This window comes from Thunnus thynnus, chromosome 6 (assembly GCF_963924715.1).
Source record: "Thunnus thynnus chromosome 6, fThuThy2.1, whole genome shotgun sequence".
In the NCBI taxonomy this organism is placed as follows: Eukaryota; Metazoa; Chordata; class Actinopteri; order Scombriformes; family Scombridae; genus Thunnus; species Thunnus thynnus.
The window spans coordinates 9,298,412-9,308,191 of record NC_089522.1 but is presented as its reverse complement, the minus strand read 5'-3'; the positions used below and the strand labels follow the sequence as shown (position 1 = coordinate 9,308,191).

The 9,780-nt window shown below is 38.0% G+C and overlaps 1 protein-coding gene across 1 annotated transcript; it reads right to left on the bottom strand.

The window, feature by feature from the left end:
• Window positions 1-113: 113 nt before the first annotated feature.
• Window positions 114-9,572, bottom strand: LOC137184174 (uncharacterized). The gene is made up of 9 exons (XM_067591601.1): window positions 9,339-9,572; window positions 7,506-7,602; window positions 7,053-7,227; window positions 5,289-5,434; window positions 3,200-3,376; window positions 2,551-2,667; window positions 2,317-2,403; window positions 1,019-1,166; window positions 114-772 (listed from the first exon to the last, which is right to left on the bottom strand). The coding sequence occupies exons 1-9, from the start codon at window positions 9,350-9,352 to the stop codon at window positions 753-755; spliced, it is 981 nt and encodes a 326-aa protein (XP_067447702.1). The 5' UTR covers window positions 9,353-9,572; the 3' UTR covers window positions 114-752.
• Window positions 9,573-9,780: the final 208 nt, after the last annotated feature.

The following is a 9,780-nucleotide window of genomic DNA, read 5'->3' as shown; positions in this document are numbered from 1 at the left end:
GTTTAAAATATAACGTGACTCCAGCTATGTGAGTATGTGCTTACACATTCACAGAATCGGGGTTACAGCCGGGTAACCTCTCCACCCCTCTTCAACAAGTCAAAACATCCATCTTGTTTTGATATTTTATTAAGAACCTTGAATAAAAACACTTGAGTAAGCGCATTAAAGTGCAGCAGACACAGTAGAAAAAAATCAATGAAAATATTACAGTGTTGCTCAAAGAAGTAGTCTAGACCAATGCAGATCACAATATTTAAGTTAGACAAATATGATTTTAAAAAGCAAAGTCAACCAACATTGAATGTTATTTACAGGAAGGAAACAAAAAAAATATCTTTAAAATGAAAGCTAACTTTTTAAAAATAGGATATTGGCCTCTTAAAAACAATCTTTGGTGTCTACACAAAGATCCAACAACCACCAATAGATAAAGATATTACAATAAGAATAAAAATTTAAAAAAAACATGAATCCATGCTACGAAGGCATTTAATGTAACAAACATGCATGTGTGCAGCTGACCTGTTGTACTTTACGTCCTGTAGATATGTAGATAGGCACATTGATGGAGAATTGTTAGCTAAAATAAACTACAAGTCTTTAAAAAAAAAAAAAAAAAAAAAAGAGAGATGTAAGGTGACATATCTGGTGAGTTTAGCTCCATGGTCAACACCACAGAGCTAAAGCCTCTTACTGTTCAGCTCTCAGCACGCAGCTGTGCTCTTCGTCCACGACCAGCGGATGTTTTATCACTTGCTGGGTGCAAACACTGCAAGGAAAACGTGCAACATGTTAGTGTTCTGACAATTTCTAGCCAACACAACACGCTCAAGGTCGGTCAGCAACAAGGCAACATAATGAAGGAAGTGGTTCAGGATATTTAGAAATGTGCGAGCAGATACCGATTAGTCAATACTCCAGTCGTGTAGTATCTGTTTTGTCTTCTGCTCAGAACTAACTTTTGAAGGACTGAAGCCAATAAAAGAAAAGCGGTGATGTCAGACAGTATACTCACTTCTCTCCCTCAGGCCTTGGCCGAAGCTGTGCACCAGTCTGATGAGGCCCCAGATTAAAACCGCTTTAATCACCAGTGAAATCAAAGCTCCAGTGACAGCGGCTGCCTCCAGGGTGTACGTGCTGTCCTGGTACCACTTTACTGCCACCTGCAATTAAAGCAAACCATCATTTCCCCGCAGGAATCCATCGTCAAAATGATTAAAGACCAATGACATACTGTGCGTGCAATGTCATAGACACACATAAGAGAGACCAATACATCAGTGAGTTGTGCTTTAGTGAAGTGGATCTGTTTAAAGTTAAAATGTCTCCTGTCATGTGCTTATGTAGGATTTTTATGTTTTAGTGGGACTATTTTAAAATAGTGGCAAGTTACTACGTACATTTACTCAAGCGCTATAGTTAAAGGTGCAGTGTGTAGAATTTAACGGCATCTAGCAGAACAGACTTGGCAGAAATAAAATATAATAATTATAAGTATGTTTTAATTAGTGTATAATCACCTGAAAATAAGAACTGTTGTGTTTTCATTACCTTAGAATGAGCCCTTTGTATCTACATATGGAGTGGGTCCTCTTCTACGGAACCCGCCATTTTGCACCGCCATGTTTATACAGTAGCCCAGAACGGACAAACCAAACACTGGTTCTAGAGAGGACCTTTTGTGTTTTTTGTGAGTTTCGTGGCCACCGTAGGTTCTCCTGCACACTTTGAAGGGGAGGGGCCTGGGAGGAGTATTCAGTTTGTTGCAATCTGCAACCTCACTGCCAGATGCCACTAAATCCTTCACACTGGTCCTTTCAGTACAATTTACGTGTGTATTTCTATTATGTGTTACTTTATCCTTCTACTCTGCCACATTTCAATACATTTATTTGACACCTGCTTGCTGATTACACCCACCTACCAGCATCTCTAAAGCTCGCTAATTAACGTGTACGAAAACTTAAGTGTAACAACAACAAATTGTGGTTTCACGAGGGGTTATATGCAGGACTATTTCTTTGTGTGTATGTTAGATCCAACATACACTGTCCTGCTGCTGTAAATACTCACCAAGGTACCATATGTGTATTAATCTGTAGCTGAAAATACACAATTTATTCCTGTTTGAGTGATATTTTTTAGGAAACTTTTATCTGTTTGAGGAAATGACTGAGCCTCTTTGAAAAAACGAAGCTATACATTTGTGACCTTTTTTTTTAAAGATTTACATCTTCAGTAGGCACAAACTGAGTTTTCTCAAATGATTATGATATTTAGATATTTAGAGAAACATTTGAAAACTCTGCTCACCGTGTACATCAGATAAATAAAGAAGGCTACTTGAGGGAGGTTCTGCACCATGAAGACCCAAACCAAGACTTTGGCTTCCTTTAAAACCTGAAGAAGGACAAATAGTTAGAACCACTTAATGCGACATTCACAGACTGTTGAATGTTTCCTGTATAATATTGTTCTCATTATTTTGTTCATTGTCTCATTGTGTGAACATCACTTTTACTAGTGAAGGTGATGATGAAGACTCACTGCAACAGCCCCGACAGCGGCGGTCAGACAGGCCCACACCACTCCGACACCCAGGATGATGGTGTTGCGAGCAGACATGGCCGAGTCCGAGGTCGTGATCAGGATACACAGACACAACTGAAAAGTTCAAAACAACAACACATCACCTATGAAGTCGGTCAACATACTTGACATCTTAAACCAAAGTGTTTAACCTGACACATGTGGAGAAACGTGTTGCAGAAAAGTCACAGAGAACATTTCCTCCAACAACAAGAGTGTCAATACACACAAATACATGAAACCACAAGACGTGTTGTGCTGTTAATGTGGGACATGACTCAACCAGAAAAACTTGCTCGTCATCATTAATGTTTTTACTTTCTCTGTGTTTATGACAAATGGAATCACGTGCTGCAGGTCCAGACATGCTCTCTGCAGGCTGTCAACATTTGCATCTTAGTTCAGACAAAATCTGTACTTGTGATTCTTAAATGTTTTCAGAGTGTAGCTGAAAAAGAAATTCTCAGAATGAGTGAAAAAAGTAATAAAAAATAAAAAAAAGTCTTGTGTTAAGAGACAAAACATAGTAATTATTGTGGTCTGCACTGTCGAGGCTGTTTTTATGTTATATAAATATATATATATATTTAGACTAATATGCAGCTACCTGAGCCTGCAGGTCAAAGGTCACCATGGAGAAACAGAGATTGAGCAGGAAGTACTGCTCCTGGAGGCTCTCCAAAGCCCCGCCCACACGGAACGCCATCATGTTGGGTCTCTGGATGAGCAGCGTGGTGCAGAGGACGTGGACCACGCCCAGACACATAGTGCACACAAAGCGAACCTGCAACACAAACAGTTGATGCTTTTCAGTTCATGTCAGCTCAGAAAATCCTGCAGACCCTCAGCTTTATAACATCCCCGTTAAAACCCACTGCATGCAATCTAAAAACATGTTGCTTATGATACTAATACTAATAACATGTGACGGGTAAAGTAGGAGTCTATACTGTCAGCTGCACTCAGCTCTTCTTTGACACTGAGCTTGGACAACATGGACTCTGACGATTTGATCACAAAGTTAAAGGCGCAGTGTGTAGAATTTATGGCATCTAGCAGACTTGGCAGAAATGGAATATAATATTCATAAGTATGTTTTAATTAGCATATAATCACCTAAAAGTAAGAATTGTTGTGTTTTCGCTACCTTACAATGAGCCCTTTATATCTACATAGGGAGCAGGTCCTCTTCCATGGAGCCTGCCATGTTTCTACGGTAGCCCAGAAGGGACAAACCAAACACTGGCTGCACCTTTAAGTGTAATTTTAACCAAACAGGAGAAACTAACCAGTGACGCAGCATCTAATTGTACATTTAAAGCTGTTAGGGTAAGATGTTGCCACTCACCAGGAACCATGCAGAAACATTGCTGCAAGTAACACTGGTGTGTTTTCTCCTTCTGTACACAATCAGTTTCTGATTTACCAGCAGTGAACTTTATCAAAACAAAGGATAAATGTTGCTAACTGAGCATCAGCAAACATCATCTATCAGCCGTGTCAGCCAGTCAGAGATTTACAATATTCACTCCAGCCACAAACAAATCTGTGTTCACAACTCAATGTAACTGAAGCAGACAATAGTGACATCAAGTGGTGGAAACAGCAACTACTATGAATGTGTCGGCGTTGAGTACAGCATATTTACATTGAACAGTTAAGATAACAAAGTAAAAGTACATAAACTGTTGTCAGACATGTGTTTGCTTGTTTTACAATGTGCTTAAGTCCACTTTACATCACTTCACAAACTCAACGATATTAGAGCTGTAATCCTGATCAGTGTACACCACATCTATCTCCCAAACCACCACAGTGTGGTTGACTTGTGGTGACACTGATCAGGGTCGGCATCTTTACATAGAGGTGCTGCTTTGGAAAAACAGCTTTTACTCATGCGATGAGGCAGAAGTGTCTTCTTATACACTCAGATTAAGGTAATACTCAGCGTGGTTACAACACCCTGATCTCTTCTGGTGTCCCACTCCCATTATATATATAGTATACATTTACATATATATTATACATTATATATCAGTTTGTCCAAATCTTGTGTCAAATTTGGAATGTATTTAAGAAGTTACTATATATTAAGTATTAGTCTGAAACTGATTTTGAATCATTAATAATTAGAAGAACAATTGGAATTTTTAGATTTATTTTATATCTTTCATGGAATTATCATTAAGAAAATTTAAGAACAAGAACACATTTGATTTAATATTAGACTTTTATAGATGTGTTTTCCTGTTTTCTTGATGTAATTTTATATGTTATGCCCTAATATCTGTCTTTGTTTTAACATATTTGACCATGCTGGAGTTAAAGGTGCAGTGTGAAGGATTTAGTGACATCTAGCGATCTGAATACCCCTCCCCTTCACGAAAAAACAACTATTCTTATTTTCACGGGATTATACACTAACTGAAACATACTTATGAATATGATATTCCATTTCTGCCAAGTCCGTTCCACTAGATGCCACTATATGTTATCTCTTGGATTCATGTTTGTCTTGTAAATCCATAAATACAATCAATCAACTAGTCAAAGGAATAAGAAACTAGGTCATGAAAACAAATCAGTCTTTATAAATTCAGTAACTCTTAGTTTCAGTTAAGTTTTTTTAACTGAGTTGAAGGACCTCCCATAGACGTCTCATTACGCAGTGTGTGTCCAGCAGAGGGTCAACCTACCAGCAGCTCCTGTTTGCTCTTTGATCCCAGCACAGAGAAGTTGACCACCGATCGGACCATGATCACCAACACACTGAGCACGAACGCCACCAGCTCCTGTCTGTTCTCCTGCAGCACGCCACGGATGATGTAGTAGATGCAGAACACTGCAGGAGACAAGATGGTATGATGCTCACATACAGTCACTCTTATCACAATAATGTATTCTTTATATTTTTAAGTTCATTTCCAACAGCATACATTTTATATTTGTGGTTTATATTATTATCTTATCCACATCAGTCCTCGGTTTTCCCAGATTTCATGCATGTTTTCTACTTGTCATGGTCCTGATACTGTATGCTGGAACAGCATTCGCTCCATTTGTAATACTGCTGCATCTTAGACTGCAGCTGCAGCTGATAATTTTTCCCACTACTGATCAATTTCTCGACAATTTTCTATGTTCTATCAACCATTTAGTGTATCAAATGTCACAATCCGTGCTGACTGTGATGTTTGAGCTTTGATGTGCAGAATGATGTATGTGCAGAGTTTGACACTAGAAGGCTGTTTTCACAGCCATCTGTTGACGGGGGAAAGTCTCTCTGTGCTCACCTTGAATCTGAGTTTAATTAGGATTTTTTTAACTAATTAACTGAACTGTTTTTCTGCAAAAAAACACATCATACACACATTATTATTCAAAGTAAAGTATTTTTATATATCTTAAAAATGTCTGGTGGGGATCTTTCAACTAAAATGAAAAGAGAAAGTATTTTTGACCTTTGAACTTGCACCAACAAACAGCTTTAGAAAGTGGGCTTCATTTATGTTGTCAACCTTGGAGCTGTAATGGAGGCTAAATTGTCATGTGACTACAAAATGATAAAAAAATCACAGTATTTATATCATATGTAAGCTTCAACAACTCCAGCTTCAAAGAGTGAATGGAGGCACACACAGGAATACAGTTTATCTTCTGCTGCCACACTTTCACTTTCACTTCAGCATGTGGATTATCATTAAAAGTTCATATTTCATATTTTAATTTTACAAACTACTACATGACCCGAGTCGAAGACTTAACTGTACACATGGCAGACTGTGATCAGAAACCTGCGTACTGTGTATCTTAAAAAAAAAAATTTTTCAATGCCATAAATAACGCCAAATATCCATTCATCCGGAAATCAACAGAGTTTGGGAGCCTCCATGCAGCGCTGTTGCGATACATGACTTAACCTCTGTGTTGTTGCCTGGGAAACTATTGGTAGCGTATCTCCGTTTAGGAATAGGGCATTGCGTAATATGTTTACCTAGCAAGTGGGAAAAAGCGAGCGGAAGAGAAGTGATGGTGGATGCGAGCGGAGCAGAGGAAAAGGTTAGCAGTAAGTTGTCAATCTGGCAGTAAATGTTCAGTACAGACTACAGTATGCCCTAGAAATGATGCAGCAGCAAATCCATCATTAAGAAAAGTAAAATGCTGCAAAATAGACACTTTAGGAAATAATAAAGCTTCAGTAGATGGTTATTTTCTGTTGGTAGACAATGAGGCAGTAAAGCCATCTGGGAGAAATGAATCACCAGTAACACTGCGTACATGGGAGCATTTCATCAGATCATGTACAGAGTTGCACTCATATCCTCACTAGTTTTCATCACATGATCACATCAGGAAAACTTCTGCTTTTTGCCATGAGTACAGTTGGCTGGTGTGAAATCAACTTCCTGAATACACTGACAGTAAATCTTTCTTCCCGCTGATGGAGAGATGGTACTCACAGATCCCAACCAGCTGGATGAGAGAGACAGTGAAGTTGTCCTCGTCAGAGACGTCCGTGTTAATGCGCTGCTTGTAGATGCTGACCAGGGTGAGGCCAAGCAGCGCCAGCAGAGACGTTATGGTGAAGCAGAAGTAGAGCTTCACCAGGCACGACAGCTCCGACCAGGGCTTTATCTGCAAGAGGTTGGAGAGGACAGAGAATGTGAAACAACCTGAGATAAAGAAAAAAAAAGTATTGGAACCACAGTGTCTGCAAGCCAAAGCAAGTTTAAGACCAATTTAACAACTTAAAACAGCAGTAGAAGTATGAAAATATTAGCATAACAGGGCTGAGGAATTGGCATTTCAATCTTCATGTCCAATATTTTCATTTAAAAGTGTAAATGTTTAACTTTTGTTTCTTTGGTTTCTGCTGCAGCGATAATATTGGAATAAAGGTCAGAGCATCTCACCGGTCCACATGGTGTTGGTATCAGTTCCTGGTGTCTCGGTCTCAGATTTGGAGACACAAGGTCAGGGCCCTCTTGTGGCTGGTTGCCTAACAAAGGACTGTAGCATAAAATAAAAACCAATAAATTATACACAGGTGCAATTTCTCTACTCTACTGCACAGCAGATCGAGAGGTACAGTAGTTTGAGACATTCATTTTGAGCACTGGAATAAAGTTATGTATTGTATACAGATATAAGAGGAATATTGGACCAAACTCCATTGATTTTATGGGTAATTTAACATTGTTTTTTATGTCAGCAAACATAAATACCCTGTAGAATAACTTTTTACTGTTTTAGTTGTTGTTGTGTGTCAAGTTTATTTGTCAGGGACAATGGCCACTCGTCAACAGAAACTGTGGATTTTTTATAAAGTAAGTAAATGTGTTGTATTGAGCCTTTATAGCAACTTTCTAGAGCGACGGTCACAAAATGCCTCATAAGTCATAAAAACTGAGCATCACAACTAATCAAGATAATGCACAAAACATTAATAAAAGGTTTTACTGTTCAAAACAAGACAGACTTTCAGGCAAAGTTTAAAGAGTCCACACTGCTGGATGACTCAGAGTCTATAAGAAGGTCCTACTGAGCAGCAACAAAAAAGGCTCATTTAACTGATCCGAGAACTGATGCTGCTATGAAATCAGGACAGTGAGGATGAAGATATAGGTTGAAGATATGGTTTTGAATTAAGATTTCCCACTGATTTGTTTAGGCGAGTGGAAAATAAGGAACAATAGACCGGCCAGGATGAGAAAAAAGGCATGAATAACTGACTGTAGAGCACAGTGAGCTGGATAGTTGGGGGAAAAACCAATGGAAAAAGGAATATGTGGAAATGTTGTTCAAGGTTAAACGGTACTGATCTCCTCAAAGTCAGCTTTAAAAAGTATTTACAGTAAATTTAGTGCTTCACCAAGCAGCACTTTAATAACACTTTAGCTTTTTGGAATCTCTCCTTTTAATGGCTTTCTGTATTATCTAAACTTATTACAAAAATAAATACATGAATGAACCTATTAAATATATCAAGAAATCAATAGACCAAAAATCATACATATTTATATTTGATCAGAATATGTGTGTGGATTTATTCTTCTCTTTAATGATCTATAATCTCTAAGGTAAAATTAATTCATCTTTGATATGCTATTTTTTTAAGCCTTTCCCACATTATAAAGCAGTTCAAGCAGTTATAAAACTGTCACTACACTGTAACCATTAGCAATTAAAAAACACTGGATGGTTAATCACCAAATTTTTTCCACATAGAGGGTAGAATAAATGTACCACTGTATATGCATACTATAGATCAGTCACTGCCCATAAGGATAATCCTGAGACATAAGTAAAAGACTACATACATGTAAAAACTAATTTATAGATCATTTTTCTTAAATGTTTTGACCATCTTGGTATTTTATTGTATTTTGTTATTTGTTTATTTAGCTATCTCTCCATTTATTGAACCATTTTGTTAATCCCCTTACACTTCCATAGCTCTCTCTCTAGAAGTCAGGTTTGATCCTCGGTACTTTGACAGAAGACTGACAGTCAACAGATGAATCCATACTGACAGTTTGCGTTTCATTCATATAACCTGCTGTTTGATATTATCGGCAGTGACGAGTTATAACGTGGTGATAATAATCAGGCCCGGTTATTAAATAATAAGTAACATTTTCCACATTCATGAACCGAGTTTATCGTTAGATTTCTACATGACGCAAATGACCGAAAAACACAAAACATATACTGTTACAAATATATAAATAGATGAAGTTGCTGACCTTATCTCATCCATTTCCTCGTGGACAACACCGTCGGACCTCTAGCTTACATTCTTGCAACCCTTCACTGTCTGTGTCCACTTCCAGCTGGCAGAACTTCAGTTTCACATTTGATAATCAGGAACTGTTCCTGTTTTTTGTAAAGAAGTCTTCTTCTACTGCTTCTGAATTTTCCTCTTTTCTGTTTGGCTGCTTGAAGGTGTTGCTGCCCCCCGGAGGACCATCGAGTCATTTATAGTTACCACGTGAGTCTCGCGCACTTCATTAATAGATTGCTTTCCCATGTACGGTGGCTCTGAAGTGCAAAACACAACATTTCAAGCAATACAACAACAAAACAGAAAAACACATTTCATTAAAGATAAAGGGAAAAAAGTCAATTGTGTTTACTTGACACTGGTGGAAAAGATATTGAACATATTCAGAATCATTTTTTTATTTA

Excerpts from the sequence above, each read along its gene's own strand:
- LOC137184174 (XM_067591601.1), bottom strand. Across the intron at positions 5,435-7,052 it reads CATCCAGCTGGTTGGGATCT|TGTTCTGCATCTACTACATC; the intron begins GTGAGTACCATC and ends TGTCTCCTGCAG. Across the intron at positions 773-1,018 it reads CCAAGGCCTGAGGGAGAGAA|TGTTTGCACCCAGCAAGTGA; the intron begins GTGAGTATACTG and ends TTTTCCTTGCAG.